Raw genomic sequence first — 17,838 nt, 5'->3', positions numbered from 1 at the left:
TTAACACCAGTAATAAAAATCATAATATGTAAACAACACAAACTGTTGCTTGATAATTTTCTGCCATATCCTCAAGTGCCAATTCTGCTTTGCTTATGAACACGAGCCCTAGATCCTACTTTCCTTTTTGCCGTCTTTATCTGGGTAAACTGCAAAGTACAAGCAAGTATTAAAGTAATAATACTTAGCTTAATTCATTCTTTATTATGGTTTATGTTATGATTGGGTCCTTTGACACTCTTGGTATCTTATTCTCCCTCCCTCAAAACCAAACATCAAAGTCTTAAATAAAGGATTTACGATAAAGAAAGTTACTACTTTTAATTCTAATCCAATTCTGACTAAAAAGGTGTGTGAGGTAAGAGTGCATTGTTGAAAATGATTCAGTAGCTTTTCCTTAATCACATAATTATGATGTCCAATGGAATTGGATCCCAAACCTTATCAACACTAACCTCTCCCACTTTTTATAGAAACAAAAATTTAGTAATCATTTTTTGTCTTGCATTGATCCTCGGCTTAGATATCACACAATCAAAAATATTAATGATGATTAATTAGATATTTGTAAGACATTTGAAGAATAATAATCATGACCCAAAAACAAAAGATGAAAAATAAATCTCAGGAGGAACTGGGAAAAGAATCTCATGATCAATGATTATTACTGCACATCAAAACTGAGGGATCATATCAGATGGCCCAGATTTTCGTGCATTGGCCCATCACCCAAGTACTAATGATATTATTTTGCAGCCGGACCAATCATGAAAAGCAAAGGCTTGTACAGATTCCATAGCTTTAATAAAATGATATATAGAAAAGATTTTCCCTTGGGGCCATATACAGGCTGCTTAGGAATCAAGTCACTATTGAAGGCTTATATAGGACATTGCCTGTTATATACTCATCTAAGGCACAAATGTAATGAAAAATAAGTTGTATTTCCATGAAAAAGATGCTCTAACTTCACATCTAAAAAATAAAAAATAAAAAATAAAAAAAGGGAAAAATGTATTTATTCAATTTATGAAAATCTATTAGTTGGAGAGTGAAAGCCAGAACCTGGATGACCCTTGAACCCAAAGCTTCAGAATTACCAAACTCTGCCAGCCTTGTCTTTTAAGCAAAACTCACAGCCAAAGCTCGCAGCACTTTCACATTCCCCTTTACTCTCTTTCTTTCTCAAAGTACCTGGTTGCGTGGCAATGTACTCAAACACAAAGCTTCCACTTTCGAGTTGTCCAAGTATCTCAGCTAAAGCTCCTACATTCTAGTACGCTAGTTCGAAGGAGCCAACAGATGGCTTCCTTCCAATCACCAATCACGATGCGAAGCTCTGCGTTACTGGAAACCTCATGCGGATATTTACTCCAAGAATTGCAGGCAAGAGCTAAAAATATTTTCATTTTCTTTGCTTTCCATTAGAATGTAAAAATGGCTTTAAATGTTTATATTTTGTTTAACTGATGTTGTATTGGAGTAGATGATTTGGGATGAAGTTGGAGAGGATCAGTTTGAAAGAGAGAAGGTTCTACTAGATTTAGAACAAGAGTGTTTAGATGTATACAGGAGAAAAGTTGACCGTGCAAACATATCGAGAGCTCGCTTGCATCAGGAGCTGGCAGAATCCGAAGCCGAATTCACCCACCTCCTTCTGTCACTTGGTGAACGATCACTCCCTGGACGGGTACCTTATCCATCAATCTCTGTTCAGTAGGAAAGCACTCATTAAACTGTGCATGTGATTTAAATTAATAGTACATTTTGAAGAGCGGACAGATTCAGTATTCTGGAATCACTTAACAATGCGTGAACATGAAAAGAATAATGCACGACTGTGCTGAACAAAATGCAAAAATAAATTTGTCCGGGAAACATTACATATCCATTGAATTTCGTCATTTTGACCAGAAATTTTCTCTACCGGTCTCAAGATTAGGCCAATCATATGCCCCTAATCCTGACAATAACTTGTTCCATGAAAATCTATTAACTAGTGACTTGAAAAATGGAGATATATAGTCCTCCTATACACAGAATCTAATTATCTTGAACGATAAAATCCCTGCATATGTTGACTCGTTCTTGGCTGCAGCCAGAGAAAATGACAGGAACTCTGAAGGAGCAGCTCGATTCAATCACTCCAGCTTTGAGGGAGATGCGATTGAGGAAAGAAGAGAGGGTGAACCAATTCCGAGCCGTACAGGCACAGATTCAGAAAATTTCTGCAGAAATAGCCGGTCTTTCAGAATATGACGACTCTTCGACAAACGTCATTGTGAACGAGAATGATCTTTCACTGAAGAAACTGGAGGAATACCAAATTGAGCTACAAGGACTCCATAATGAGAAGGTACTATAAAATTCCTTCAGATTTATTTTTTAGGAGACTGCGAACTATTCCATAGACTGACGAGTATTATAATTGTTTGTTTCTCTCTTTTGTCGATTTCAAAGAACGACAGGCTCCAGAGGGTAGAAAAATACATAGATGCAGTGCGTAGTCTGTCTGCAACACTTGGGATGGAGTCTTCCATGATCATAACAAAAGTTCACCCCAGCTTGAGTGAATTGTTTGGAATATCCAAGAACATTAGTGACAACATTTTGGCAAAACTCAATAGTACTGTGGAATCTCTCGAAGAAGAAAAGAAGAAGCGCCTCGAGAAGGTGAAATTTTATTACATCATGCCATCCTTCTTTTGAGTAAACATGGCTGCATGGAGCTCGTTCTTGGATCTGTGCAAAACATTCACGATTACTACTCTAGTACTCTGCCTTTGTATTATGTAGTTCTAAAAATTTCACAATGACAAATAAAACAAGAAAGATGTCTAAACCTTAATCATGACAAGAACCATGTACAAGTAAAACGGTTCTGAGTGGTTAATTCTATCTCTGCTGCAATAACTTGCTTTCATTTTTACTTTAAAAATATTGTTCGCTAGTTGGATCAACCACCTGGATGACGAAATCTTTTATTTTTGATGGAGTCAACCTTGCAGCTTCACCAGCTTGGCAAAGCACTGACGAACTTGTGGAATCTTATGGGCACTCCCTATAATGATCGCAGAAAGTTTTCCCATGTTACCAGTTTACTATCTGTGTCATCAGCAGAAGTATCAGAGCCTGGAAGTCTTACCCACAATATAATCGAGCAGGTTAGTACATATGATTCACAATTCTTCAAACTACTAGAACACAGTAGACAACGCAAATTATTCATATTTTTTTCAAGTTCCAACTACACATAATATTTGTTCAAATTGTTTCAAGGCTGAGGCTGAAGTCAAGCGATTGGATCAGTTGAAAGCAAGCAAGATGCAAGAGCTTTTCCTGAAGAAACAGAAGGAGCTAGAGGATATCTGCAATAACTCACACATGGAGATTCCTTCTCAATCAAAGATGGACAAAATAACAAGCCTTCTAAACTCTGGTGGGGAAGAAATTTCTCTGTTTTAAGGTGCTTCTATTGCTTAATCTAGTGTGACCTACAAACTGACTTGAATATACAAAAGGGGAGATTGATCATGCTGATCTCCTCACGAGCATGGATGAACAGATATCAAGGGCAAAGGAAGAAGCATCTAGCAGGAAGGTTATAATGGAGAAGGTCGAAAGGTGGATGTTGGCACGTGATGAGGAGCGCTGGCTAGAAGAATATAGCATGGTATAATCCCACAGCCATTCATCTACATGATTATTTGACTCCGTCTTTAATGCATCTCTTCACGTTCCCTCCTTCATGCATTTCCACAGGATGAGAATCGATACTCAGTTAGCAGAGGTGCTCACAGAAACCTGAGGCGTGCCGAAAGGGCGCGGGTAACAGTCAAGAAAATTCCAGGTAACATGCGAAAGATTCTCAATATTAGAAATTTATGTACATTTGGAAGCAGGAACTTGTGAATGGCCTACTTGTTTTGACTAATCATTTCAAACAAAAGAATAATAAAAGCTGCAGGATTGACTATATGCAGAAATTACTCTGGATAAACTATTATATGGAAAATTAACCAAGAAAACTGATAAACAATATTAATGAATCAAAAAGCCTCTGTTTTTGAAATTTTCTATCACACTACACTATGACCAACCTGATAATATCTTTGTCTTACATATCTGTTCATATTTACTCACTGTTTTGATGCAGCTTTGGTGGATTCACTCTTTGCAATGACTAAAAGTTGGGAAGAAGAAAGAAAGAAAGTTTTCTTGTATGATGAGGTAAGATAACATATTGCCAGCATATATTGATATAAACACCAATCTGCATGAAGTATCTGCTGAAATGCAAATGGAAATATAAGATTGAAGTTTTCCTAAGCCACAAAGGCTGAAGCCTGAAGGTCAGAAACAGTAATAAGAATATAAATTCAGAATATTAGACGAATTAATGGCAATTAACTGCTTTGTCTGAACTGCAGATCCTGTTTACTAAGTACTAGTGCATTTTTACTTTTCAAATTTTCTTGAAATAATTTTTCGTTAGGATAGAACTGCTAAAATGGACCCGAACACCCAACCTCCATTTCTATAATGCCCTTAACATCATGCTCTCCGTCCTAAAAGCTCCATAAACTAGTATAGGTCCAACTAAACTATGTAAAGGACTAAATGCTCCATGAAATAGTACACAAATTCAATACCCAACTAATTTCTGTAAAAGAACCTTAGTTATTAAAAATTATCTATGTTTTGAACCCTGCCTTCATGTACAGGCCACGATGCAGGCATCACCAAGACTGTCTTTTCCTTTGTTACTTATTATCAACATCGGTTGTAGATTGAGCATTTAAGTACATTAGTTGAAAAGCGTGTTTGCGCTAACTGAAAAATAAAGCTTTTTCGTCAAGGAAAGCTGCTATGTTGATGCATTACAAATATTGCTTCTGACAAATGTAATTATTACACAACAATATCAAACTGCAAACTCTTTTTGCATGTATAGAACTAGTCATTTAATCTGATGAAGTTATTATTTAAACTTAAACAGAGGATAATGCTTCTCGTAGAGAAAACTTCAAGTCATCAGTATCCAAAATTGCAGTTCGTATCAAAGTCCGACAGTTTGATGTCTCAACGAGATTAAATTTCTTCCATATGATGGTCTTATACTTGCATTTTACCTATTTTTCGCTCAAGCATTTCTTAGCTAATCAGTTGACGGGAATCAACATCTGTGGTCATCCAGGTACCACTGTTGGCAATGTTGGAAGAGTATAATATGGCAAGACAAGAAAGGGAGGAGGAGAAGCAAAGACAAAGGGTTAGAATTTATTGACATGCAATGGCAAAGAATCTCATGTATTCTCTAGCCAAGTTTAATCAAAATTTGGCCTTTCTCACAGGAAAAGAAGAAGGTGCAGAGCCAAGTGGTAGTTGAGCAAGAAAATGTCTTTGGGTCCAGACCGGGCAGCAGCAATCGGCGTATTCCTAACAGAAGCTTGAATGGAAGCTTTAGCAATGCAATTCCTTTAAATAGGAGGATTTCGTTGGGCATCCAACAACTGGGAACATACAGCATCAATTCAGCAACCCAAGGCATATCCTTTATTAAGGAAGGAAGGAAAGTGCAGGAACAAAAGAAGTTTGCTCGATTTGGCCATGCTTCTCATTTTAAAGATGAAACAGCTTCAGTGGTATCAACATTTTCAGGCCCTTTATCTCCTTGAATTTACAGTCAGATTTGGTGAATCTTCACATCTGATGAAATCATAAAGCAGAAGTAAATAGAGAAACCTTGTTCTCTGAGAAAATATAGTATATCATAAGGAAGAATAAATCCAGTTTGCATGTCAGTCAAGGAAGTATTAGCGTATCTGTGTTTTGAATTTGTGTAATACACTCAGTAGGCGTTCTAGAACCTCAAGCCAATCGTGATTACGAGAAAAAATAAAAGGTTTCAGAGTCTTTGAATTCTTATTTTACCACTGCAGATGTACACAGTGCAGGTAGTTCTACAGATTAGCTAATTGCTCAGAAGGTATTATAAAGCATGTTGGTAACCCACAATCGTCAGTTTTATTATTGATGGATTGAGTTAATGACCAACAAACTGATTAGAAACTGTCAACTTTGAAACAGAACACATTCTGCAGTTAATTGTACACTTGTACTGCCCTCGGCAGCACATGGTTTCATAAAGAAAGAAACCATGTCATCTCTATGAATCATGTGCCCTCGGCAGCACATGACGATCATATAATTGGGGGAAACAAAAAAGGAAAAGAAGCCAATAACTTGAGCAACTGCACAGCTCCGTTTAACTGCAGCAGCCCAAATGCCCAAATGCATCTTTCTTCGTATGGATGCTACGATTCTCACCGCTTACAATGCCCCAATCTCGAGCATATCTGCATCTCTTCTTATGGGCTTTATGCTTTACAAATAAAAAATTGTAACAAAAATGAATTTGCAAAAGTAATAGAATCAAACCCCAGATCTATAATCGATTGATTACAATAATACTATTATTGAAGCCCTCGCCGCAATTATTTGATTTATGCCTCCTATAATATCAAACAAATTTAATTCAACAATCATCGGTATGAGCATAAACTGTGACAAAATGCAAACACAAGAACTAATCATAAATTAATCCAAAAGGAAACCAAAACATAAAGGAAGAAGATTCATCTTAAATACAAAACTACATGTTCATTTTTAATTAATTGATTGCATAAAAGCCGCAAAACGAAGGACTTATTTTATTGTCCAGTACAATAATCAATCAAAAACCTAATCATCCTCGATCTCAACTGGAACTTCATTTTCCGGTTTGTGAAAGAAACGGTCGATCCGGCGAGTCCCGACCGGCAACGGTTTTTCCACGGCAGGACGAGAACGCGCCTTCCCAGTAGCAGGGCGATCCAGAGACTGAATCGGCAGGGGGAGCGAGTCGAGAAGGAAGTCGCTTGTCGGCCGGTGCCTTTTGACGGCGACTCTCATGTCTCCCAGTTTTATAGTCTTTCGCTTCTTCTCGATTGCGGCTTCGGCCGATTTTTCGGCGAGGAATCGCAGGAACAGCTCGGTGGATCGCGAGACGATGAAGAGGGCCTCTGAGGTTACCTTATTGATGTCTTCGTCGAGTTTTATTATTTTCTTGACCCGGCCAACGGGAAATTCGGGCCGAGTTGTCTCCGTGTTCTGTTCTTCTGCTTCTTCTGCCATAGATGGATGGTAAGATCGCTTTTGGAGGTATGAGAAGAAAAATTAGGGAACAGAGGATGGCGAATTTAGATTTTCGGTTTTGGCGGGAAAGTGCAGGGGTTTCGGGATTTTTCACGTTTCAGATGAGTCGGGTGCTTCTTCTTCTCGCAACTGTCGTTGGGGTAGAAGTTTGCGCGCCAACAGAGATGATTCCCGCGCCAAAAGGGACGGATTGTCTTCCTTTTTTTATTTTTTTTATTAGGGTTATTTTTCGCCACCCCCCAAAAGAACCAACAAATATTACCACGCACCCTAATATTTTAACAACTATTACTGCACACCCATTCCGTTAGAAATCACCATTAACTTAACTGCTACAAGGATAGAATAGTAAAATTGTAGGGATGAATAAAGGAAAAAAAAAAGAAAAAAATTTGTTTTTTTCCTTCCTTCACCACAATGCCATTCACGCTCCATCTTCGTCTCTCCTTTATTCACACTTCACAACAAGCAATTATTTCTTCCCTTTTCCATTTACGCTCCCCAGCAAGGGCTGTTCATTTTTCCCTTCCATCGACGTCACAAGGGTCAGATAACCAAATGCACTGCCATAGCGAATGCTCATTTCTGGGTGGAAACAAGCGACAGGAGCGTGACGCGAGATCGGGAGGCTTCTGGCAATTCGTAGAGTCATGGCCTGTTGCTGACTGACGCGGCATCGTCAATGGCAACTAGCAACTGCAAAATCACAACCCTAAAATTTTGGAGTTTCCATGTTATTGTTTACTAATTTTAGGTTTGGGTATTTTATAATTTGTTTGATATATAAATTATTTTGATTGTGCGTAGAAATTGGAAGTTTATGTTGTCTGTGGTGCTTTCAAAGTAAATATTTGGGATATAGTGAATTTTTTTTTATTTTACTTCAAATATTTTTTTCTCTCAAGATGCTTGTTTTGCAGAGGGGTGAAAGTTTTGAAGAAATAGAAGAAGAAAGAAAGAGTAGTAGCCATGATTGATTTCCTCTGCGCATGAGTTTGGGATTTGAGAGTAAGTATGACTCTGAGAAGATCTCTGATTGTGATCAATCGGGTCTCACTCAAATCTTGGTAATAACAAATGACTTGCTTGATTTATCTGCATCGGCTCGTGAAAGGGAAGTGGGAAATGTGACGATGTTGGAGTAGAAGAGTTGGACTCTGGGCTTTGGTTCTAGAACTAATAATTCCAATTAATTTTAGTTTTAGTTTAATTTCTTAAAAAAAGCTTAATTTATTGTAATTATTTTCGGTCTGTATTTCATTATTTTTGTTTTACATTTTATAATTATCTTTTCAAGAAAATAAATTGGCAACTGCCAAATAATATATTCCTGTAATTTCTTTATAAATATATGGGTTATTTAGTACTACCAGTCAATTCAATTTGTATAAAGGGCAGTGTGGTAATTTCAGTAAATATTTGTTAAAACCGTTAAAGTTAACGGTAATTTCTAACGGAATAGATGCGCGGTGATAATTATTGAAAAATTAAAGTGTACGGTAATATTTATCGATTCTTTTGGGGGATGGCGAAAAATAACCCTTATTATTTTTTTTCTGTCGCAGCGCATAGGAAGTTAGAGATGGTAAAATACAAGACTCGGGCCGGACTTGGCAAAACCTGAGCCCAGCCGGACAATATTTTTATATTAAGTGGGATATTTTCTGGATGTCATATGACATATATATAAAAGGTGGGATTAAATTATGGATGGGCTAAATAAAAATATGTATTTAAATTAAAATATAATTTTAAGCACTGCTCATGCTTTATGAGAAAAGTCCAGTGTTTAATCCACTGGCCCAGTCCCGAAATGTTTGGGCTTGGGTCGAATTGGATTTTTCTGTCGTCTTCATATTTTTGGGTGATATTTATAATCTCGATTCAATGCACTGGTATATGTATAATGTTAAAAATAAAAAAAAGGGATAGAGGACATGGAGTGTTATCTTTATTTCTGTATTAGAAATTTCCCACCTATACCTATTTTGGCTCACAATGGGTACAGTCCAGTGACATACGTATAATTTATCACATGAGTTACATCTTACATGCATAGGCATTAGTAACTTTAGACACTCGGCAAGTTACCATCCTTAATCAAAACCACAAATTAGTGTAAATTATTGTGTCGGAATTACTGTTAAATAATATTAGTTGAACAAAAATGTTATAATAAAAATAAAATTTGTGACACGTGTATTCTTTTATTTAACTAACATTATTATGTCATTTAATTAAAAGAATGTACAAATAGTTTATTACTCATAACATTACTCTCTTCTTATACTTTAATTAGAAGTCAAAAACACGAAGAACATTGTTCATGGAAATAGATACAAACAATCAAATTATTCTATCAATCTCTTTTTAATGGTTGGCACGTCGTTTTAAATATAAACTTTATATAATTTTAACGAAATTAGTACAAGCGTTAGTACTCCAATTAAATTTATAAATAAATTAAAGTGGTTGAATTCAATAGTTTAATTTGAAAAAAAAAATCAAGTTCTTTTAAATATTCTTTGAATTAACTGATATGGATTGGCTTCTAAAGAATGTACGCCCGTCGTTTTTCTTAAAGAAATATACGGCTAGTTATCGATTTGATCACAAGGCTGATGGTTGGTCGTTCAAAAACTCTTTGTGGACGATTTGTCGTCAATTATTTCGTCCTGCGTAAGAATTGTACGTAGTCGTTGTACCGCTAAAAGGTATACGGTTTGTCGTCTACATCTTTAAATCAGATGCTATGTCGTTCTATATCTCCAGACCACTAGACAGACGATATGTCGTCTAATGTTTAGCATGGAACGAATATAAAACGCGCAAATTTCCACACCTGTAAAAGCCCGTCGTCTAGCCCGAGCTTAAACACAGAGCATCAGCAGCAAAAACGCTCTGCTCGCAAATATCAAACGTCCAGCCAACAAGAAAATGTCTGCCAAGTAAGTTATTTAGCATTTACCATCAATATTTATTTAGTTTGCTCTTAAATCTGAACTACGGTTAGCGTTCAGCGACGTGAAATTAACACTGTTATTATTCTTATGTATGTCACAGGAGGTCTTCTATTAATCGTCCACCAACCCCAGATGTCGACAGGAATCGTGAAAATCAAGAGCCTGCTCTTCAGGAAATTATCAACATCAAGGTTCTTTAATCAGTTTCATTGCTTTGCATAAATAATATTCGTTCTGTAATTTTTGTTTTCCCTACGAAAAATTATTTTGCTAATGATTGTAGATGATAGAGAGTGGGGAGAAAGAACGATTGAAGGAGCTTCTGAGAGAGAGGCTTATAGAATGCGGTTGGAGGGATGAGATGAAATCTCTTTGAAGGTTTTTTTTTTATTTAATTTTCTTATTAATACGGTAATAATGCAATATTAACTTCAATTGATTTATATAGGTTAATAAAGAATAGTTCTTTTATGATGAGTGATATAAGTAACAGTACTGTTATAGTTTCTAGGGTTACGAAAGAAATCATGCTCTTATCAGAAGATTGAAAACGGATATTCTTAGTGACTATATTGTATTTTGTTTTATATACTGAAAAGGGATCAATATTTTAGTATAACAAATCACTGAGGTGGTGCTTACTCGACAATAGAATGATGAGGAGGCTGTTAATGATATCATGTTTGAGCTATATCATTGTTTTCTGATTGATTGTGCTAGATGCGAATAAAGATTTATGTTCAGATTTTAGCTTGCATCGATAGGTACGTCTCCACATACTTAATTCCATTTCAAGATATGTATATGGGGATCTTTCCTCTCACCTATCTGCCAAATTATTTTATATTTCTCTGAGTTATGTATGTTGATAAAATTTAAGATTATAATTTCATCATAAGTAAGCTTTGATGATATCCCCAAGCTCTGTGTTGTAAGTAGCTATCATCTGCAAGAACGATAACCTGCTATCTTAACATTTTTCTTTCCCTGTTTGGTAATTTATCAATATAAACCCAAGTCCTTTTGGTTTTGGATTTCAAAACTCTATTTGTATGTTATTATCTCTGTATGAATCCAACATCCATTTTTAGCTGTCTATAGCTTTTTATTGTGCATAGATGGTGACTTACTTGCATCTAATTTTTTTCCTTGTGATTTGAACAAGGGCATATACAAGAAAAAAAGGAAGGAATAATGTTACAGTAGATGATTTAGTGCATGTTATTACCCCGAAGGGCAGAGGTGATTTTTTCCCTCACAATAATCCTTTATCCCCATTTTGGAGAAATTCTGCCAGATTTTATGTGGTTACTTTCGTATTGTAGATCCTCAAGTTCATGTTTGTAACTAGGCACAACTCATTTTATTTGTGGGGTTTGAGAATGAGATTTCGTTTTGGAATTCTGACCTTAATTTGTGGTTAAAAGAAAAGTAATAGAAGCTCGTTATACCATGTGGAAATTGGAAGGGAGGGGAAACAGGGAGAGAAGAAATATGAGGTTTGAGAAATCAAAATTTACTTAACATGTGGATGAACGAGGTTTGAAGAATGTTTAATGCATTTAACTCGAAATCATAAATCCTAATTCTTTGAGTGTAGTGGTAGGATGACCTAGCTATTTAGCTCATGCGAGTATGAGAAGAAAGACACACTGAGGTAGCTCAAAACATTTTTTCTTTTTGCTTTGCATGTCAAATTTTACATGAATGAATTTTTATATTTGGATTTTTCCAAACTTGGTAGTACATTGACCGGTACAAGAGTTTTTCTTTTACTTTTTTTTTTTTGGTGAGTGAATATCAGTTTTTATAATTGAAGTTTTCATTTTACCTCACAAGTGGTTGATTGATGTCTTCACACGTACTTTGCCATATAAATTACCAATTTGTGGAGCTGTATCTTTCACGACGCAGCATAAACTACTTTTGCTCTGATGAATTATGCTAATTTACTGTTTTCATTGCTTGTGTTACGCAGCATCTGTTCCTGATCCAGTGAAGGCCGAGCTTTTGCAGCGGATCAGATCATTTCTAGCATCAACTGCTACTTAGATATGATATAGCTAGTTGGCAAACCTTGCTACTGAGTTTCCTTTGAAGGGGCATCGCTTGTACAGAAGTTTGAAAATTGAAAGTGAATTTTCGTCGTGCTAAATAGCTAGAACGCTGGGAGAAGGTTGAGAGAAATGGCAGCTTGCGCTGTCATTTTGTCTCTCTCCCTCTTTTAGAGTTCTAAACATTTTTTATTGTTAAAAAAAAAAAGAGAAGCGGGTTAGCAATTGATAGGGTCGTGTTCGGGCTTAACCTTATAACACAGCTAAAGGACCCAAGCCCTACAAAAAGCCCTACGACTTCACCTTCGAGACGGGCCTAACCCGATCAGAATAGCCCGAGCCCGACCAAATTTTTTTTAATATTTAAATAGTTTAAATTTAATTTCCCTAATATGTTAAAATTTAAAAAACTTTAAAACTTATTTAAAGTAATATAAATATAAAAATTACTCTACTCAATCATAAATTATATAACTAAATATAAATGAAAAGTTAAAAACCATGTCTCATTCCTTTAAAAAACACAAAATTCAATTTTACAATCTAACCAAAGAGTTTGTCAATTTAACAAATAAAACAAAACACACAACTCAATACCACAATTTAAACAAGGAGTTTATTAGTTTATTGGTTTAACAAGCTACAACATTAAAAAAAAAAAAAAACTACTCTTATATTTGTGGGCCACATTTTTCTTCATCCACAAATTCTTCTCTAGTAAAAATTTCACTTTCAAGAATTTTACTTATGAAAAAAGTGTGAAAACAATTTAAATATATATAAAATTGTTACTAAATCATTTATTTTAATATTTTGTACATTATTTATTAAATGATAGGGTCGGGTCACATAAAGCCCGAACTCTGACATGAATTTAATTGAACTTTTTTTTAAGCCCGAGCTCGATTTTTTACCCTTAAATTTAGGTGAAACCCCTAAAAATTCAGGTCGGGTCAATCGGGTAAAAAATCGAGTCGGGTTTTTTTGTCATTTCTAGCCAGATCGTCCTTACTCTCCTTCTCTCAGTAGTCAGCAGTCTCTCCCTCACCCCAAATTGTCCTCACTCTCTCTCTCCTTCTCTTATCCTCAGCACTCACCCCCTCTACAGATCATCCTAAACAATAATAATATAAAATTATTATAATGCTAAGAGAGAGTGCAGAAATAACAATATAAAATTATTATAATGCCGACACACTCTCTCTCTCTCTCTCTTGTTAATAAAGTGAGGTTAAAATGGGGTGTTTTGTTAATAAAGTGAGCTTAAAATGTTTTTTTTTTAATGAAGCAAAGTATATCCATTTATTGGTTTCTTTGATTTGATGACATTCTTTTAACTTCAATTGATTTTTGTCCATCAAATTGTAGGACCTACCACTAGAGCGAGTTTTTGCTGACTTCGTTCTTTACAACTTGGTGATCATGAATTTTCTTGGGGATCCCTCTATGTTAAATTCACATAACTTACAACCCTCTCACATGAATAGTGAGCTTACTCACTATTCATGTGAGAGGGTTGTAAGTTACATGAATGTAACTTAACATTAACCTTTTTTTGAATAAGTCTCAATCCAAGAGGAAGTTTTGTAAAAAAATAACAATATAAAATTATTATAATGCCAAGAGAGAGAGTGTTGCACGTGACAGAATTGCTTACCTTGTCATTTTCTACTTTCTTTTTTTTTAACAATAAAAAAGATTTAGTATACAAAGAGAGGGAGAGAGTCAAAACAACAACACAAGTTGTGATTTCTCTCAACTTTCTCTTGACATTATAGACGAATAGTATTTTTTTTAAAAAAAATTGTAACTTTACACCGCAATTTTGTTTGGCGAAAAATCATACAAATCAAAAGAAATCGTACAATTTGTATCTGATAATATTATCGTGCCGAATTACAAAATCTAACCATTACGATAAATTTTAAAAGATGTGAGTGATCGTTAATTTGTTTTCGTTATTCTACCAAGATTAGCAAGTTTCGAAATACACCATTGGCAAAGTAGCCTCCAAGCTAACCAAGTAACCACATTAACCAAAGTAACGAAAAAATAATATTATATGTTATTAATGGTAATTTTAGCCTTTAGGCTGCAAAATCTTGCGTGAAAAATAAGTTTTTAAATTTTACTCGTACTAACATGCATCTTTTTATTATTTACACAAATAAAAAAAAAAATAGAAAAGGGACATTCTTTACAGGATCCACATTTGACCTAATTCCACATTGTATTACAAAAATCCGTACGTGATTGAGGTTTCATTTAGTATAACTTCTCATATAAAATTTATTTAATTAGAGTTTTATCAGCATAATTTTTATAAATAGAGGTTTCACAAAAAAAAATAATTAATTGTTTAGTTCATTGATTGTCAATGAGAATTTTTATTAAAAATTATAAAATTACTATGATAAGAGAATTTCTTAAAGCTATCTTATGAAATTAATAAAATAAGGTTATTAAATAAAAAAATATTTTTAGATATTTTAATATATTAAAAAATCTCAACATCTATCTTTAAATTTTCAAAATTTGAGTTTTTATTAATAAAAAATAATTTATTTAATTTTTAAAAAATAATTAAATTATAACAAAAATAAATAAATAATGAAATTAAATAAGTAAAACCAATCAGTTACTGAATAAAAAGAAAGGGGCGATCGACTTTGGGCTGCCGCCCATATAATAGCGAACTCGGAGGTTTTAAGTTTCAGCAAAAACTGCCGCCTGCACTTGAATCCTCAGACATGGAATTCTCACAAAGCGATTTCGATCGGCTCTTGTTGTCCGAACACAATCGTAAAACAGCTGAAGCTAATTACGCCAAAGACCCTCTCGATGCTGACGTCAGTATCTCCTCCTTTTTACTCAACTCTTTATTTATTTTCTTAATTAATTAAAATGTTATTTTCCGATTAAGAAGAAGTTATTTAGTGTTATCATTTATTTTCCTTTGCCTGTAAAGTTTTTGTTTGGTAGTTTTACTGAACTATTTGATCACAAACATTATGCAGAATCTCACAAGGTGGGGAGAAGCATTGCTTGAATTGTCTCAATTTGAAAGTGTCTCTGACTCCAAGAAGATAATAAATGGTTGATGTTTTTCTTTAGTAATTCAAATTAGCACTTTTGATAGCTGCTAATTATTCTCTTTGTTTTTTTTAATTTATTTTTGTTAATGGAATGAACCATATCTGTTTACAGAAGCCATTTCAAAATTTGAGGAGGCTTTAGTGATAGATCCTGCAAAGCATTATACTTTATGGAGTCTCGGAAATGCTCACACCTCTTGTGGATTTTTGACTGCCGATCTCTCTGAGGCAAAAGGTGATTTTGATAAGGCGTCAGAGTGTTTCCAAAGAGCAGTAGATGAGGTAATCTACTGAGTTTTCTAGCTATAAAAATATTTAATTTTCAAATGTTACATAATCTGCTAGAAGTTTAGTAACGTGGAATTTATCATTGTAGGAACCAACTAATGAGCTCTATCAGAAATCTTTAGAAGTCAGTACTAAGGTATTGCTTTCTTACTTGTTTTTATTTTTGTTTGAATATGTAAGTGCTAGTTTTGATATTGAAGTTTTCACGTGGATGCTATTTGTCCACTGTCAATGTTAGAGAATTCGCCTAATAATTGATTGGCTAGTAGCATGGGTTGGGTTTGTAAGGAATGTTCAAATTCACATCAGTTTATCGTGTAGAGCTTTAAGGTTTTCTTCCTAGTCTTCATCTTGACATTTATCTTGTATACTATGAGTTGACTGGACATGGGTAAACTGAGTTCGTCTTGGGAACTCTGCCAGGTTCTGGCAGGTGTTGAATTACAAGGACGAGTGCTCAAATTTTAGACTATTCCTTGTGAACTAGGGATTAAATATCCCTTTTTTGTTATGTCTTCATGTGCTGAAGTCATCAAATATCTTGTCTGCCTAGGCACCGGAACTGCACATGGAGCTCCATAAACATGGAATTAATCAGCAGACTCTCGGTGGAGGATCTTCTGCTTCTAATGCACAGGTTTGGGTTCTAGATTATTGTGATTTTCTTAGTGCAAACCAAAATAATTTTTTTTTCCATCTTTGCCAGGTAAATTTTTGCATATGTGTTCACCAAATGAAAATGGCTTTTTAGTTTTCTTCGTGAGTAATCTCTAGCTGATAGATAGCAATTTGCCATCTTTGTGATGTTCTGGAAATGTTGAAATTACTTCACAATAAATTAAAGCTTTTAGGGTTTTGTGCATCAATTGGCCTGCCACAGACGCACTCTTCAATTATGTTGGAAATTTGATTACCAAAGGGTAAATTGTGTGTAAAGCCCCTCTATGAAATTTTCTTTTGAACCATTTTTTTATCTAGTCAAAAAGAAAAAAAGAAAGGAAAATATCTGGGTTGACAATTTCTCTATGATTCAATCTCATGGCTGACATTAGTACTCGAATGGGATCTTTGTTTCCTACTAGCACGATTCCCCCTATCCTTCTATTAGTATCTAATTCTTATTTCTGTTGTAATCATTCGATTTTATACTGGAAACATTGGACTTTATAGTCAGATGGGCATATAGCTGCTGATTTATTCATCGTTGTTGTATTCTAGAAATGTCTGCATGAGACGAGAGGATGTGTCGAAGAGCTTATACATACGTACATGGTGTTGCTATTAAATTATTTCATTTTACAATAATCATCTTTTGTGTCCCTAGTTTTTTTCTTTTGGGCCTCAAATTTGATTGTTTTCTTTTAGAGTTCCAAGAAGAAGAGCAGTGATCTAAAGTACGATATATTTGGATGGGTAATCCTTGCTGTTGGAATTGTTGCATGGGTTGGAATGGCAAACTCCCGCATTCCACCACCTCCTGCAAGATAGGCTTTACATATGCTCGTTCTTTGAGATAACCATGTTGGGGCATTTTAGCAAAGGATTTTCCGAGGATGAGATCAGTTTTGTGGACTAGTGCATGTGTTATGCTACCATATGTTGATTTTACCCCACAATGTTTTCCATCAGTCATTTAAGTAGGATTATTACTTTTGACACACATTGTTTCAGTCTATTTGTTTGTTAACTTAAAATAGTGGCAGAATTGCATAATTATGATTTTTACTTTTTAGCCTTTCTTGCTGATCCACTGATCTTTATGCTTAGTTAGTCCACCCGGCTTTTCTTTAGTCATTTATGGAGGATTCCTTTAAGGCCACACTATTTTTATTGCTTTTTAAGGATGATAGATCTTTTGTTTCTATTGAACGAGAATGGTTGCTCCTGTGTGTATTATTTCGCCTAAAATTGCTCCCTATTTTTTCAATTATTTCCAATAAATTAGTGGGATTTTCCCTTTGAAACGTGGATAACTTGGAAATACTTGACAAGTAAAAATCATTGTATTCTCCTAAACTTTGAATATCAGAGATAATTCTTTTAGTCATGCAACTGTTAGACATCTTAGTAAAGGTTTAAAAATGTTCATTTATTCTAGTCTTTTCATTGTATTTGTTATGCACTTTCTGCCAATCTTTCTAATCAGCAATTGCCAAAGGAGACAAAGTATGAAAGTACATAGGAATTTTTGCCCTTGTGTTTCCATACTCATTTAAACATAAAATATAAATAAATAACTCA

The 17,838-nt window shown here is 34.8% G+C and overlaps 3 protein-coding genes and 1 pseudogene across 4 annotated transcripts; 3 read left to right on the top strand and 1 right to left on the bottom strand.

Moving 5' to 3' along the window:
* The first annotated feature begins 888 nt into the window (after positions 1-888).
* LOC102630170 (65-kDa microtubule-associated protein 8) lies at positions 889-5,991 on the top strand. Its single transcript, XM_006484028.4, has 11 exons — positions 889-1,386; positions 1,487-1,690; positions 2,099-2,356; positions 2,461-2,673; positions 3,009-3,164; positions 3,280-3,439; positions 3,522-3,673; positions 3,763-3,850; positions 4,157-4,230; positions 5,198-5,272; positions 5,355-5,991. Exons 1-11 carry the CDS (start codon positions 1,303-1,305, stop codon positions 5,676-5,678), a joined length of 1,788 nt encoding a protein of 595 aa, XP_006484091.1. The 5' UTR covers positions 889-1,302; the 3' UTR covers positions 5,679-5,991.
* A 609-nt stretch (positions 5,992-6,600) lies between these two features.
* Positions 6,601-7,394, bottom strand: LOC102630464 (nuclear transcription factor Y subunit C-4). Its single transcript, XM_006484029.4, has one exon. The coding sequence runs from the start codon at positions 7,174-7,176 to the stop codon at positions 6,745-6,747; it is 432 nt and encodes a 143-aa protein (XP_006484092.1). The 5' UTR covers positions 7,177-7,394; the 3' UTR covers positions 6,601-6,744.
* A 2,610-nt stretch (positions 7,395-10,004) lies between these two features.
* On the top strand, positions 10,005-12,464 carry LOC102630778 (transcription and mRNA export factor ENY2-like; annotated as a pseudogene).
* A 2,390-nt stretch (positions 12,465-14,854) lies between these two features.
* Positions 14,855-17,332, top strand: LOC102631076 (mitochondrial import receptor subunit TOM20-like). 2 transcript variants are annotated; one of them, XM_052440215.1, is made up of 6 exons: positions 14,855-15,063; positions 15,232-15,310; positions 15,422-15,591; positions 15,686-15,733; positions 16,151-16,234; positions 16,816-16,917. In XM_052440215.1, the coding sequence occupies exons 1-6, from the start codon at positions 14,965-14,967 to the stop codon at positions 16,900-16,902; spliced, it is 567 nt and encodes a 188-aa protein (XP_052296175.1). In that variant the 5' UTR covers positions 14,855-14,964; the 3' UTR covers positions 16,903-16,917. The 2 variants fall into 2 exon arrangements, with proteins under 2 accessions (XP_052296175.1, XP_006484093.1); XM_006484030.4 differs by lacking the exon at positions 16,816-16,917 and adding an exon at positions 16,963-17,332 and having other exon boundaries at positions 14,857-15,063.
* The last annotated feature ends 506 nt before the right edge of the window (positions 17,333-17,838 follow it).

The sequence above is a fragment of the Citrus sinensis genome, chromosome 4 (genome assembly GCF_022201045.2).
Source record: "Citrus sinensis cultivar Valencia sweet orange chromosome 4, DVS_A1.0, whole genome shotgun sequence".
In the NCBI taxonomy this organism is placed as follows: domain Eukaryota; kingdom Viridiplantae; phylum Streptophyta; class Magnoliopsida; order Sapindales; family Rutaceae; genus Citrus; species Citrus sinensis.
The sequence above is the reverse complement of the archived record's forward strand: the minus strand, read 5'-3'. Positions and strand labels throughout refer to the sequence as shown.

Excerpts from the sequence above, each read along its gene's own strand:
- LOC102630170 (XM_006484028.4), top strand. The coding sequence starts at position 1,303 with ATGGCTTCCTTCCAATCACCAATCACGATGCGAAGCTCTGCGTTACTG. Across the intron at positions 1,691-2,098 it reads AACGATCACTCCCTGGACGG|CCAGAGAAAATGACAGGAAC; the intron begins GTACCTTATCCA and ends TCTTGGCTGCAG. Across the intron at positions 3,440-3,521 it reads AACAAGCCTTCTAAACTCTG|GGGAGATTGATCATGCTGAT; the intron begins GTGGGGAAGAAA and ends AATATACAAAAG.
- LOC102630464 (XM_006484029.4), bottom strand. The coding sequence starts at position 7,176 with ATGGCAGAAGAAGCAGAAGAACAGAACACGGAGACAACTCGGCCCGAA.
- LOC102631076 (XM_006484030.4), top strand. The coding sequence starts at position 14,965 with ATGGAATTCTCACAAAGCGATTTCGATCGGCTCTTGTTGTCCGAACAC. Across the intron at positions 15,064-15,231 it reads AAGACCCTCTCGATGCTGAC|AATCTCACAAGGTGGGGAGA; the intron begins GTCAGTATCTCC and ends AACATTATGCAG. Across the intron at positions 15,592-15,685 it reads TCCAAAGAGCAGTAGATGAG|GAACCAACTAATGAGCTCTA; the intron begins GTAATCTACTGA and ends TTATCATTGTAG.